We start from the raw sequence: 14,724 nt of genomic DNA, 5'->3' as shown, positions 1-14,724 counted from the left end.
TACTATATAATATAATAAAATATAATATAAATATATACGTATATTCATAACTATTGAAATTAGGGAAGCAAACTTTGTTGCGGATGTTATCACCTCGTGTGGGCATATGTTAAATGATCTTCATGTTTGGGTTGGTTGTGTTCCTTCTACAACTACCAGTGCCTTGTTGTTTGACTCTAGGGGCCTTGGGGGTTCCCAGGGTTTTTCCCTCTCTTAATTTAATTTTCTTCCTCAAAAGAAATAAATATTGAAATTATTTGATCATTTGTTTCGTCTTTCTCCCATAGTAATTGTTGTATTTGTTGTTGTCATCGTTTTCCTTTTTTTCATGGGACCAATTTGCTTTAATTTGCTATCATATATGGCTTATCATAAACACTTCCGAAAAGTTTTGTTATGCTTTTGATGATTTGGATGTGGATATTTAATGACAGAATTAATATCTATTAAATTTTAATATGTTTCTAAATGAATAATTTTTTTGCATTGATGAAGATGGATATAACCATTAACCAATGGTTAATTTGCGGTTATGGACATGGTTAATTTTTCTGGTTACTTGAATGGATATGTTATTCATTTTCTTATTCAAATAGAGGTAGAGATGGCATGGCAACGGTTCGGTATAGAGACGAATGATTTTTGAAGTACTGCATTGTGAAGCCAAAAGATTTATATTTTTATAAGACATATGATAGTTTAATTCGAAAATAAATTTTGAAAATGAAAACATTGAAAAACATGTATGGTATCAATATCTAAAATGTATAAATTCGTGTTTGGTAGTAATGTTTTGTAATATAACTAAGGTATGATGGTGTTAGTGGTAGATGTTGCGGTTGCGGAGTACAGCTGGCAGATTGAACTCAACCCATTAATCCAACACAATTCACTTCCAAAAATTCAAAATTCAGGTGAATGTTTAACGGGTCATGTCGATAACTGTTGGATTCGTTCACAACCTGTTAGTTAACGATTGGTTTTAGGTCAAATCGCGAAACTGTTAGCTTTCGCATACAAGAACAATGATTGTTGGAGTGATGATAATAGGGGGTTGCATAAACCTATCGTAGTGTACTAGGCCAATAGTGGTTAGAGTTTGCAATTTGCCAAGTCTCAGGCTGAACAGTATGCAACAGTTCAGCTCCTACTAAAAATCTGAGGGTATTTAGGTGTGAAAGCATCCCTTGAGGTTCTTCCTTAGAAACGGGTGGGTTCAAAAAACCGAAAAAAATCAAACCTAAGCCAAAAAAACCAAACCAAAAAAAAAATCGAACTAAAATTGGTTGGTTCAGTTTCGGTTTTGGTGGTCCAGAAACCGAACCGAGCCAAACTGAACCAATATATATTATTAATTATTTAATATATATATATATATTAGGGTAAATTACACAAAACTACCTCAACTATAGGTCGCATCACAATTTCATACCTCATGTTTTAAACATTGCAATGTAATACCTTAATTTATGAATTTGTTGCAATGTCATACATCTGTTAATTAATCTGTCAAATTGACCGTTAAGTGATGACATGGCAATGTAGGGCCATATTTTGCTAACATGGCAGTCAACTTGTGTCAATGGTCAAACAACTAATATAAATATTTAATTATTAAAATTATTTTAATTCATTTAAATATTTTTTTTTTAAAAAAAAAAAACCCCAGCACGACACTCACCTCACCTATCTCCTTCATTCCCCATAACCCAGAACCACCATCCCACCCCTCTCTCCCCTCTTCCCTCCCGTATTTTCTCTCCTTTTCTCCCTTTCACGCTACAACAGCGGCTCCACCATCGTCTGCAAGCTCCAAGCTCTAGGCTTCACGAACCTCGTCCTCCGCATCCACACTAAGCTCGACCTCAACCTCAACCGCCAAGTCGACGTCGATACCTTCTTAGCCACCGAGAAACCCTAAATCGTGATCCCTGCCAACACCATTCACGCCAATAACACCGATGCGACAGATTTCATCGCTATCAATCTCTAGATCCAAACCAACATCATTGATGACACGTACCAATTCAGAGTCAAGAAGCTCATGTTCCTCAACTCCTATTGTATTTACCCCAAATTCACTCCTCAACCCATTCTTGATTGATTGCTTAATTTGGTTTCTTTTTCTTTCTCTGATGTAAATTACATGGCTTTCTTTGATTTTCTTGGCTAAGCCTTTACGATTTAGAAATTGAGGTTTTATTGCTTTTGCAGAAATGGTGGTTATGGGTTGATGTGTGGCGAGAGAGAGAAGTGAGGGGAATGATGGGTTGGGTGGGGTGAGGGTCGTGAGGTTGAATTTTTTTTTAAATAATATTTTAAATGAATTAAAATAATTTTAACAATTACATATTTTTATTAGTTGGCTGCCACGTCAGTAAAATATGGGCCCTGCATTTGTCATATCATCACTTAATGGTAAATTTAACAGATTAATTAACAGAGGTATGACATTACAACAAATTCATTAAGGTATGACATTGTAATGTTTAAAACATGAGATATGAGATTGTGGTGCAACCAATAATTTAGATAGTTTTGTGTTATTTACCCTATATATTAATTATGATATCATATACAAATACTCATATATATTATTAATCACTGTCATTGCAAAAATATGCGGTATTTCTTCTGACCAGTTTGCAATACACTTTTGAGTAAGTGTGAACCATGTTGAGAATTGTGAAAGCTTTGAACATTTGCATTAACAAATGTATGTCGGGTGCATCCATAAATGTTCAGACGTATTTTTTATTTCGATATTCCAATTTTTTACAGGTTTGTTCAACAAAAGGTAGGGGGTTCATCTGTGTCTGATTACAAAAAGCTTCAGACTGAATTGATTGTCAGGCTTGCAGAAAAAGTATAGCACACTTTCAGCAATATACCAAGTACCATGCATGTTTTTAGCATCATACCAAAAAACATGCACGCTGATCGTCAGAGTAGCAAAAAAAAAAAAAAAACAAAAAAACAGAAACCGAACTAAAATCGCATTGAAAAAAAGGGAACCGAAATTAAACCGAGTCGAACAAAAATTGAAAAAAATTGAACCGAATCAAACTGAACTGAAAATTCGATTTGATTTCGTTTTGACAAAGAATAGAACCGATTAGAACTGAACCCACCTGTATTTGAAACCTCAACTTCGCTTGGTGTCCGCATAAGCATGCACCTAGGGGGTGAGCTTTTAGTGAGTCTACTAACCTAAACCTATTGGGTTGGCCAACATATTGAAATTTGATATAACCAACCCAATCGATGTCCACCCCTATTTGCATGTGATTCAATATAAAAAGGAAAAGTTACAACCGAATATCGTCACTTCGCATTATTCCAATATAAAAGACGGTGAATAGAAAATGGAAGCTTTGGAAAGCGGAAAGAACCTCCAGTCCTATGCATTTTTGCGTCAAATAAAATGTTAAAATAACTCATGCGTAGTATTCTGTGATACATAAAGAGTTAATTGTTGCATGAGGTTAGTAATAAATAAAACAATTTAAAATAACCAACAAACTTTTATGTTTTAATTTTTATTTGTAGAGTTCTAACGAAGGGTATATTGTGGAAAGCAAAATTTTGTCTTTTTTAAGAGAATTACTTTCTTAGTTGTACGTATTTCTTGTTAAACGGGTGAGAGAATGAAAGTATTAGGACCAATAGGAAGCTACTGATTTAGTTTCACGATCCGTGGCACATGCAAAATATGACATCCGAACCGTTCACTAACGATCGTAAAAAACACAGCGAGCGGACGCAGTGACCGTCCGATCAGGCGGCGAGGCAAATCAGCAAATGCGAAACAACGCGGTCCACGATTCCGCCGCCAAGTTGCGTTTGTTGAACAAGCACTATATTTACACAGAGAGAGATACGAACTTTTCAATTCGCACCCAAGTTTCTGACGACAGAATCTCCTCTCTCCAAATCCAAGAATTCGCTTCCGTCTTCTCGAATCTAAGAAACCCAAGAGGTAAGTCTTTCTTTTCGCTTTTCTGTTCTTCATCTTCTTCGATTCAATTTATAGCGATTGCTTCTGCAATTTTGAATTAGGGTTCTTGGGTTGCGTTTCAGATTGGGATTTTGTAGAATCGAATTGGGTTTTGATTGTTGGGGTTTAATTTGTGGTTGCAGATGGCCCGTACCAAGCAAACCGCTCGCAAGTCCACCGGAGGCAAGGCTCCAAGGAAGCAACTTGCTACCAAGGTCCGTAGATACCTCCCTCAAACCCTAATTGTTGCCCTCTTCAATCTGCTTTGTTTTCTTTCAATTTGTTAATTCTGTTTTGGGATTTTCCCAGGCTGCTAGGAAATCAGCTCCTACCACCGGAGGCGTGAAGAAGCCCCACAGATACCGCCCTGGAACTGTTGCTCTTCGGTATGTAATTGAATCCGCAATTACCGACCCAATTAATCTTAAAATTTGTAATTTTGATTCTGGGTAATACTGAAATCAATTAAGATTCGGTAATCGATTGTTGTTGTTTTGTAATTCGAATTCTGGGTATTTTAAGACGTATGATTTTATGTTGCTGGATTGTGATTGTAATGTGTTTGTGAATATGCCGCAGTGAAATCCGCAAGTACCAGAAGAGCACAGAGCTGCTGATCAGAAAGCTCCCATTCCAGAGGCTGGTTCGTGAAATTGCGCAGGACTTCAAGACTGACCTGCGTTTCCAGAGCCACGCAGTCCTGGCACTGCAGGAGGCTGCCGAGGCGTACCTCGTTGGGCTGTTTGAGGACACTAACCTGTGCGCCATTCATGCCAAGCGCGTCACCATCATGCCGAAGGATATCCAACTTGCCAGGAGAATCCGCGGTGAGAGGGCTTAAGGGATGAAGAAACAGAACAGAAGCGCTTTGATTTGATTGATTAATGGGACTAGAATATGTTGTGTTTTTAGGGTTTATAGTTTCTTGTGTTTAATGTGTAATCTTAAGAAATCGAGACATGGTTTTCATTGGTTGCAATTGTAATTGTGTTGAACCTCTTCGAAGTTCTATTGACTTGATAAATGCGGTTTGTATTTGTAATTGTGAGATTTTGCAGTATCTGTGTTAGTCTTCTGCCATTTTCCCATTCGATTTTGGCTGATTATAATTTGTACAAACGTCCCACGGTTCGTCTGCAGGCAGGTATTCATTAAAAACCTGAAACCTTCTATTTTTTTGTTCGGAGAAAACGTGAATCTTTAAATCAAGTGAAAATTAAAATATATTTTTTTAAACTCATTAATAACCGACAACTTCATTTCTTTTCTTAAATTCAAGCTATTTTATATTTTTCTTATTTTTTTAAGAAAAACAAATAAAAAGTTATTTAAAATTTTGAATTTTAATCAAAAATCATCTAATAACTTATGATAAAAACAAAAGAAAGAAAAGGAAAAAAATAAAAAATAAAAACAAACCAAAAACGCTTGCAAGGCACACGCTAACCCATGTTTAGATTTTAAAACAATGTCTATGTTCAATTTCATAAATAGTGCAGTACCTGTGTTCAATTTCAAAATAGTGATAGTATTAGTTTAAGAAACAGTGTAGTACACATTTTCAATTTCAGAAATACTCATTGTTCAGTTTAAGAAATACTGAGAGAGTGTGTGATAGACGCCTGGATCCCGCACGTCATTTTATTATATTAAATCCCTTCTCAAGCATTTTCGACCCCCTTTTTTAAGCAAGCAAAAGGAAGTTAGGTGCTTTACATTAGTATTTGTTATGTAATGATTAGTATAATGGTTTCTCGTATAGGAGAAACTTGTCCTGAGAATTTTTGTGCACAATCAAGACAAGACGGCTACGACCCTGCAACATATTAGTGAGTGGATTTTTTCTTTCAAGTATATTATATTATAATTATCATAATTGCTTTTGAATGTTTGTGTGACATGCCACGTCTTGACTTAGAAAATATAAATGTTTAAACAATATTATTTTATTAGTATCTTGTGGGTACAAACTGTGGCATACTCATACTTGTGCCTTATCTACTCACTATAAATGTCTACATGGTGTTTTGTTTATTCGTATTGTCCGGATCAAAATCAGCTTCACGTGTATGTTTACAAACGCCTTTACATTCACATTGAATCCATAGTAGGTGCTAGTTTATTCCTAGATTGCACTAGGCAACTAGGACGACACGAATGTACGTGCTTAGTGCCAGCTTCATGTGATTGTAGTATTGGAACGTAACTTATATACCCAACAAGTTCATGTAGCTACTTTCTATATCACTTGTGTGCTTAATGATTTTAATGAGCATTGTAGATAATATTGTTGTTAATATATATGTTGTACTAGTATCCTTAGAGATTATTACAGTTATTTTGTGTACTTTGCTCCTTATTTACTAGTAGTATGATTTCAAAACCTATACAAGTTTTACATTGAGAAGTTAATATTTTATTAAAATCAACGATTTTACAAAACTTTATTTTTGAGCCCACTCACGTTTTCTTTTTTGCACCCCTCTAGGACCTAGAGGCTGAACTCTTGTGGTGAAAAGAATAATTGCCTTTAGCTGACCAGCACTTCCAATAATGTGGAAAGTTAATTTTTTTGTCTGTATAAATATCCGTCCTTTTAGGATGAGAATATTCTTTACTTTATGATGCACTCATTTTTATGCTCTAACACTATACTTTGTAATAAGTGTTTTAACTAGCAAACTGCACTCTTGTTCGTTTTACTCTAGTTTTAATTTACTCGTATTTCTTTTCACATCACTCACACTTTATGATTTCGCTTTCTTTCAAGTGTTGGCCATCACACCTTGATTTGGTGTCATGCACTCTTTTATTTGATTTTTTTTTCTTAATTCTCCTTTAGTTTTATCCAAGGAAGTGTCTAGAGAGTCTAGATTTTTAGCATCATAATATAATAAAAAAAATCAAATCACACAAATCATGCTCGAGTTTATGCACTAGTATTGAACCATGTATTTAAGATTAATGCAAATGAAATGTTCCAATGAAAACTCGGCATTCATATTGAAATATGAAATATTACCCTGTACCAAGTGTAATTTTCGTGCACCATATATGTAGTGGACTGAGTCCATTGAAACATCAAGAACAAAATTTACAACATTTGACATTTTAGAAAAAACAACTGCTCTTGAAAATGAAAATGAGATTTTGGAGGAAACTAAATGGTAAGAACAATATTGAATTACCAGTTGTAGTGAAAAAAGTATACCATCCATTATTTGTTAGAGAGTATCCATCAAATAACTTTCACAAAAGTTTACGGTATGCATTAGTTAGTCAAGAAAACAGAAGCCGCTTATTGAATGTTATGAGAATTTGTGAGAGCTTAAATCTCCAAATACATCATTATCTCTCTACAATTAGCTCATTAAATTTTCGACCAAAAAAAATCTTATTAAATTTGATCTCTCTCATAATTCAACCTGAAAACATTATGCAATTACTTTTGTAAGTCTGCAAGAACTAGCATTATGAATGCATCCATAAAACCAAGTAATTGGTTTACTTCATGGTGAGAAAATATGAACATGTATAGAAGATTATAACGTATTAAAAAAAAAAAAATCGATTGTATGCTGGGATACCCATACATAAGCCAATGTCTTTTTGTAATATCAACTGCACGAATCCAGCAACTGTTGTCTGGCATTTCTCTTTTTAATGAATTCTTGCTTCAAACTACCAAAATATCCACCATACTTCACAAGAGCTGACCTAATTTAGTTTGTTCATCTTCTTAATACTCTCCCCTTCTCCCTCCCTATTCTATTCTCTTCGTCCTCTCTGTGATCATGACGTTTCAAAAGTGCAGCCATCCTCTTCATCCTCTCTAATCGTGGCACTGCTATATGGGAAGCTTACCTACGGAGATATTTCAAGTTTACCACACATTTCAATCTAAATATAAGTATTTCAAGAGCTAAAATTTAGATAATTGTCGCACAAAAACCGAAAAAACCAATATCAGCAAGGCACAGTGCATCTTTATTGTGTGGCATGTGCAGAAAGCTCTTAACAAATGTCACCTAGCTTCCATCTGGGGTTTCGGCAACTGTTTTACAACAGCTCATGCACAAAATTATGAGAAATGAAACTATCTTTTAGTGATGAACAAAAACTTCATTTCATGAGCTACAGTTTTGCTGTATTCTGAAACAAGCCAAAATTTCTTATTCATTCATTGTTTTTAAATAGGGCATTCCCTTAGAGTTCAACTCTCAATGTAGAAACTCATCTATTGGAGGAAAACTTGGATATTACCAACGCTTGGTTTTTAAGCCAACACCATCTACAGGGGACCTGGAAAAGTTCCATTCTCCCTTTGTTCATTCCATCTCTCAACCTGATACATACAAACAGTACAACAAGAACACTGTTAACTTTAGCACTGCTCAGGAATACAAGACTTACGAGAGAGAAGTAGCCAACTAGAAAACCTGAACTGAATATAATACAATAACAATTCCTTATAGCATGTAAACATATAAGCAAAAGGAAACTCAACACCAGCACAAACAGATGCACGTGTGGGTACACCAGTAACTAAGTCACACATTGGTAAATGTCTTGAGCTATAAGTGCGTGTTCACAGATTCTATTCCATACTCAAGATCGGGTACTTCATCCAAACAAGGAACTTTATCCATTTTGACAAATATTGAAGGGAATTGTTATTAGCACTCCAAAAATCTCATTCTACACTCCAAACTTTCTATATTAGGAAAGAAAAATACACTTGTGAGGAGTGTAGAATGAGATTTTTGGAGCGTCAATAACACTTCCCATATTGAAAATATCACAAATGTTCTCTTGGTCACCAGAACGGGACGCTTGAAAGTATAATCGTCAATCCTTAAAATGAGGAATAATTAAAGTTCCAATGTTGAGTGAGACTGGCTGCCCACGTGCCTGAAGTGCAGGCAAACAAAATCACACCCACTTAAAAAAAACATTCACAAGCACTCGCCACAGATTGTGGTATATTCTATCTCCTCCCAGCAGCAAAAACTTAAATAAAAAAGAGCAGAAACTGTAAAAACAGCAATGGTCCATGCACTGAAAACATCTCAACAGAAATTCTGATAAGATTTTGCTTCGTATCTTGTGTAAACTAGAGTAGAAACAATTGATATCAACTATAAGCATAATAGAACTGCTTAATAACTTGTTATACGACACATACTTTTCTGATTTCACAACAGTATTTGAAGCACTAACCTCTCCCAAATATAGACAAAACAGCAAGGCGAGTCAAACGAAAAAATGAAAAAAGCAAGGCAATCCAATTGAGAAAACTATTTTATCCATTAGGTTCAGTTTCTAGAATAAAATGCATTACAAAAATATGAACGCTATTTCAGTATCAATGAATGGCTAAAGAGTTGATCTGAAATTTAAAGTACAGAGATCAACATGAGTAAAACATTAAGCCCATTAAGTACAGAGATCAACTTGAGCAAAACATTAAGCCCAACAAATTGTGGGGCTCCTTTATTTCACACATGGTGTCAAATGATTGTGGCCTTGTCAACTAAATACCTGTTTTCCCTCCTTCCAGATTTGTCACCACTTAGAACACTATAAGATCGACAATTAGAATGCAAACTTCTCCAATAGCAAAGGCAATTTAACTAAACTAAAGTAAGAACCGAACATGATTCATCATGTAGGGGATGCAGAAGGCCATACTTTCAATAACAGTAGCAAACATTACAATTTTAGGACCTGAAAGAGCATTGAAATTACATACCCATTCACCAGGGCAAAGAGAGCGGTAAAACTTTGCAAATTTGTCACACTCGGGAGCACCTTCCCCCTTTGCAGCTATGCACCTTAAAATAATTGGACCAGTGAAACCTTTGTCAAAACCTCAGCACCAAGCTAGAATGTACGTGATAAATGGTGATCAAATAACAGAAAGGAGTGGTGTGCATGTGTGTATGGGGGTGGGGGGCACTCATTGTATACATACCGATGATACTCTATATATCGGGTAAAGCAATGCCTTGTCTGGTTGGTAGTTGGGAAACGGAAATCTGCTGGTGCTGTCTCAATCTGGACATGAAAATAGAATGACAGTGAACGGATCAAACATATAAAGACAAAAGATAAGATGAGGTATGCACTACGGTAGGGAAACAAAAGAAAATTACTGATATCTTTATAGGTGATTAACCTTAATTTCAGGTGTCTCTTCAACTACTTCTTGGTCACCTGAGTTGTCAGTACTATCACTACTTTCTTCAGCAGCAGCTTCAGAGGTAGGATTGGTTTCAGTGCCTTCTTCACTAGCAGGACTGGCTTCACTGCTTTCTTCAACAGCTGGTGTAACTTCAGAGCTTTCTTCTTCTGCAGCAGCAGGTGTTTCCTCAGGTTTCTCAGAAACAACTTCTTCTACTTCAACAGGCTTGGTACCCACATCTTTCTCCAATGCGTATTGCTGTATGTCAAAGTATGAGAGGGAAACACTTAGCCATTACTAATCTTATGCCATTAAAAGACAGGACAAACAAAGGAGAGCATATAACAAAGCATGTTAAAGTAATGTCAGTAAGTGGAAGGCTGGAAGATTTTTATGATTCTCCAGAAAACAGCCACATGGCACAGATAGCAGGCCCTGCACTAGTTCTTAGCGTAACACAACTAGACTGATGAGTTATTATAAGATTAATACAACTAGATTGGTTGCACGTCTGGGGAAGGAGACGGGGAAAGGGGATAACTTTCAGCACTAGTTTGGTTAGGAACAAGCACATAAATGATCCAACTGCACCACAACAGCTCATGCCTACTTCGTGGAAGAATGTTTAGTACAAACGAAGTGGGCACTACCATCCACTATGATTTCGCAAGCATTTGAGTCCTAGATGATCCCAATACATCCCGCAATCACAGTGGCAAATTTTCTTAGTGCTAATATAGTACCAGAAATATTACCCTACTTTGTGCTTTCCCAAACTCAGGCTTGCTTTAATGTGGCAGGACTAACTCGACATTATAACATGACGTAGTCACACTTGTTATAGTACCAAAGACATGCTCTAATTGTTTTCTCCACACATGTCAAGTTTCAACAGAATCTTCTACGAGCGTATTTCTTTCAAGGTGATATTACTCCGTCCAGGATACTGAGTCCTGACACAAACTGTTTACTTGTTTTAGAGCCTAATACTGCAGTGTGGCTTAATTCTTACCTTCTTGACTGTCTGGCCTAAAAATGCTCCTCTAGAGTATCCAGGAATTGTATTGCTTACCAAAGCAATAAACTTTGCACAACTTAAAAATAATTCAAAACAAATTGAAAGGCATACCAAACAGAGTAAATCAAAACCTAAAACTTGTCTATAACAATATTTAGTTGCATTAAAAGCACAAATTAAGCACACATCATGCGACTGTTGATCAAATTTTTCACGTAATTCTGAAGGTTTAATATAATCTACACAAGAAATGATACCTACAAGCAACAAAAGATGACATTTTTTCCAGCTTCAATGGAAAAAAAAAAAGCACTTAGTTTAACTTTTTTCTACAGAAAATTAAGCTCTACATTTACACAACAAATTAAAGAAGCAAAATCTTATTACACCAAACCACAGATCCACAATTGGAAGCAAAATTTCAAAATTTTCACTTTGAAAAAGCAATAAGAATTAGCATCTAGATCGAAGTAAACAGAGAACATTTCCATGAACGAAATTGGAACATTTGGAGGAGATCAAGGAAATGATTGGAATGGTACCTCGGCTAGGGTTTGGATTTTGTCGGCTTGCGTTTCCGCCATTGATGAAAATCTGATATGCTTCAGCTGCTCTCGCGTTTTAAGATGCGAGGCCGCCAAGCAGGGATAAGAGAGGAGAGAGAAGTGAAACGAAGCGTATGGATGGTTTTGGTTTGTATACCGTCTGGAAGCTGGGATTTTTTAACTGAGTTACTGAGATGGTAAAAGGCGAAAATTGAGAATGATAAGTTGATGATTAGAGTGAGGAAGCGTAGAGTCAAACTGACAATCTTGGGCCTGTGAGTCCTAAAAAATGAGATGGGCCGTTGTCACTCATCTGTCATACGACAAACTTACCGGGCACACCCTCAACCGCTCTGAGCGGGAAGGATTTGCTCCCTTCTTAATCTCTCTTTCTTTTCATTTTTATTTGAACAGTTATGATTCAGGGGTGTACTCAATTAGAAATTTGAGAGATTTTAATGGATTTATAAATGCATGGATTTTTATGGAATTTAACTGATTTATAGAGATTTCATGTAAAATTTTGATTCAATTCCCTCGAAATCTCATGGGGAGATGTGAGATTTGTGGATACTTAAAATACACTACAAAATATCTTCAATTCTCTCTAATTCTTCAACTTTTCCAAATTCTTTAAATTCAAATTCTAATTGATTCACTTGAAATGTTATAAACTTTTTTAAAATTCTAATTGAACACACTCGGGACTTTAATAAATTATCTTAAAATCCTGATTGAATACACAATAAAATTCAGAAAATCACTTAAAATCCTAATTGAATATCCCTGGATTCATTAAAAGAATTAAAATCTCTCAAAATCCCAATTGAATACACCCCTCTAAGTTACATCAATATCTTATACTGATTGTTTATAAAGACAAAAAAACAAAATGAAAAGATGAGAGAGAAGGAAATGAGAATAGGAGGGAAAAGAATTCTCTAGAGCTTAATAGGAAAGGCAGCAGGCTTATACCTAAAATAAGACATCAAAACGCAGGACAAAAAGAGAGAGAGAGAGAAATCAAAAGCCAAAACAAAAGAGAAGAAAAGGGTGGAAGCAAATACAGACTGAAGATAAGACTGACAATCAATTAAAGGCAACTGCTCATAGCAGGTTTTTTTTTTTTTTTTTTTTTTTTTTGGTAAAAGTTGGGTATTGTATTAATCCAATAGTAGGTTATAGGTCAATTCAAATGAAGGCAAAATAACTCAAATATATTGGGGAAAATAGATACATAAAAGTCTAGCTCAATTAAATAAACTAAACGGGAGCTCAAATCCTTAATTTTTTTATCGCATAAAGTAGTGTCTGCCACTGTCACCGTCACGAAAGTCTTGCCAGTGGCTATCGAAGCAACAACACTAGAGAAAACAACTGAGTGATGAAAACAAACAAGACATCGCATCACATAAGTACCACACCTGCAATAAGAAGCACACCACACCAGAATTCTTCACCAAAGACACATAACCAAAATATAGTCATCAGATCCAAATCTCATTCACGAATCCTAGCAAATATATACAAACATAGTAGCACAGGCTAAGGGGGTATGTAAAATACCCTTACTTTGGTCGAAGCCGCAGTACATTTGGCCTCAATGGTAATCCAGCAAGTCGTTTTGGAGGGGGACAGTGAGGGAGGGAAATAAAGTTGGCAACCATATTTGGCTCAAAGTCTGTAGATCAGAGCAAATGATGGTGGGGATGGTTTATGGGGAAGTGAGGCAGAGGGGAAAAGTGATGGGAGATGGAGTTTTAGGTTTGGAAAGGAACCACCAGAGGAGAGGGGTGGAGAGGAAGGACATGAAGTCCAAAAGTGAGACAAACTCACGAGAAAATTTGAGACATAATTCAAGGGAACTGAGAAAAATCTCAAGGGAGGATTGAAAGAGAGAGAAGAGGATCAAAAGAAAGAGGGAAAGAGGAGAACAAGGAACTTGGACAAGGATGGCCACTGGCACCCAAGCCAAAGGCTGGGGTCGGCGACAAAGGAGTTTGCAGGGTTGGGAAACAAGAGAGAGAGAGAGAGAGAGTCTCACGCGTTTTCTCCAATTTACAACTCATAGCAATTTAAAATCCGATGACATGTTCATCATCATGTCAAGTCGCACGACAGCATCGGTTTAAAAGTTATGTTCAATTATAAACTTTTATCAGTTTGTCTTCATTTCCTGAATGTGGTTGGATTTACTTTTGAAGAAAACAAAAAGACATTTTAGAGTTTTTCAAATGCTTCACCTATTTGGATTTCTTATTTTATATATATATATATATATATAATTAAGACATAAAAATAATTTGTCGCATGAGTAGGTTGAGTATGGTTGTAGGCTTTACATGACACACCTTACCTGCTATAGCCTACAGGCAAGTAGCAAATAACAACTTATTTGCAGTTTCCTATAAAATAAAGTACAATTTTAACTTAAAATGTGAAAAAAAATATCACTAAAATGAGCTGCTAAATGATGACTACATATGAAATAATAAAAATTAAACATGTCAAATTGTCAAGTTTCGTAAAACGAGTTTTATTTGAAACATGTGTGGTGATGCTCTAGCTTTATTAGTACCCTAGTCTATGCCGTCTAGAGTACAAACTTGTAAGACAGTTTGGGATGTGACAATTAACTTTTTTAGCGAATAAAATTGGAGTTCATTCACGAATCAACTTAGAAAGAGGATATATCAGGAAATGTCTTGTGGAATGGGATCTAAGAAAAAACCTCATTCGAAAAAAACCACGTAAAAAACTGCTGGGCAAAAAAATAAGATTCCATACATTTTCTCAATTTGAAGTTTGGCTTTCTGAGAAAGCGACATGGTGACTTGTGGTCTTTACTGCTGGAGATTAGGATTTTTTTTTTGTTTTGTATTTTGCAGCCTTTGAGTTTAAGTTTGTGTGGACTTTCTATTGTATCTTAGGTTGCCGTTTTCATTTTTCGTGGGCCTTTTACTTTATTGTAGTTGTTTAT

The 14,724-nt window shown here is 35.7% G+C and overlaps 2 protein-coding genes across 2 annotated transcripts; one reads left to right on the top strand and one right to left on the bottom strand.

Moving 5' to 3' along the window:
• Positions 1–3,837: 3,837 nt before the first annotated feature.
• On the top strand, positions 3,838–5,057 carry LOC137739462 (histone H3.3). The gene is made up of 4 exons (XM_068479038.1): positions 3,838–3,979; positions 4,141–4,212; positions 4,307–4,383; positions 4,577–5,057. Exons 2-4 carry the CDS (start codon positions 4,141–4,143, stop codon positions 4,836–4,838), a joined length of 411 nt encoding a protein of 136 aa, XP_068335139.1. The 5' UTR covers positions 3,838–3,979; the 3' UTR covers positions 4,839–5,057.
• A 2,904-nt stretch (positions 5,058–7,961) lies between these two features.
• LOC137739101 (cytochrome c oxidase subunit 6b-1-like) lies at positions 7,962–11,899 on the bottom strand. Its single transcript, XM_068478594.1, has 5 exons — positions 11,742–11,899; positions 10,176–10,439; positions 9,972–10,054; positions 9,750–9,831; positions 7,962–8,342 (listed from the first exon to the last, which is right to left on the bottom strand). The coding sequence occupies exons 1-5, from the start codon at positions 11,781–11,783 to the stop codon at positions 8,289–8,291; spliced, it is 525 nt and encodes a 174-aa protein (XP_068334695.1). The 5' UTR covers positions 11,784–11,899; the 3' UTR covers positions 7,962–8,288.
• Positions 11,900–14,724: the final 2,825 nt, after the last annotated feature.

This window comes from Pyrus communis, chromosome 1 (assembly GCF_963583255.1).
Source record: "Pyrus communis chromosome 1, drPyrComm1.1, whole genome shotgun sequence".
In the NCBI taxonomy this organism is placed as follows: Eukaryota; Viridiplantae; Streptophyta; class Magnoliopsida; order Rosales; family Rosaceae; genus Pyrus; species Pyrus communis.
This window is presented reverse-complemented; position numbering and strand designations above follow the sequence as displayed.

Bases quoted from the DNA above. Each gene is read 5' to 3' on its own strand.
- LOC137739462 (XM_068479038.1), top strand. From the start codon at position 4,141: ATGGCCCGTACCAAGCAAACCGCTCGCAAGTCCACCGGAGGCAAGGCT. The intron at 4,213-4,306 runs GTCCGTAGATAC...GGATTTTCCCAG, and splicing joins GGAAGCAACTTGCTACCAAG to GCTGCTAGGAAATCAGCTCC. The intron at 4,384-4,576 runs GTATGTAATTGA...AATATGCCGCAG, and splicing joins CCTGGAACTGTTGCTCTTCG to TGAAATCCGCAAGTACCAGA.
- LOC137739101 (XM_068478594.1), bottom strand. From the start codon at position 11,783: ATGGCGGAAACGCAAGCCGACAAAATCCAAACCCTAGCCGAG. The intron at 10,440-11,741 runs GTACCATTCCAA...TTTGACATACAG, and splicing joins AAATCCAAACCCTAGCCGAG to CAATACGCATTGGAGAAAGA. The intron at 9,832-9,971 runs GTATGTATACAA...AATTATTTTAAG, and splicing joins CGATATATAGAGTATCATCG to GTGCATAGCTGCAAAGGGGG.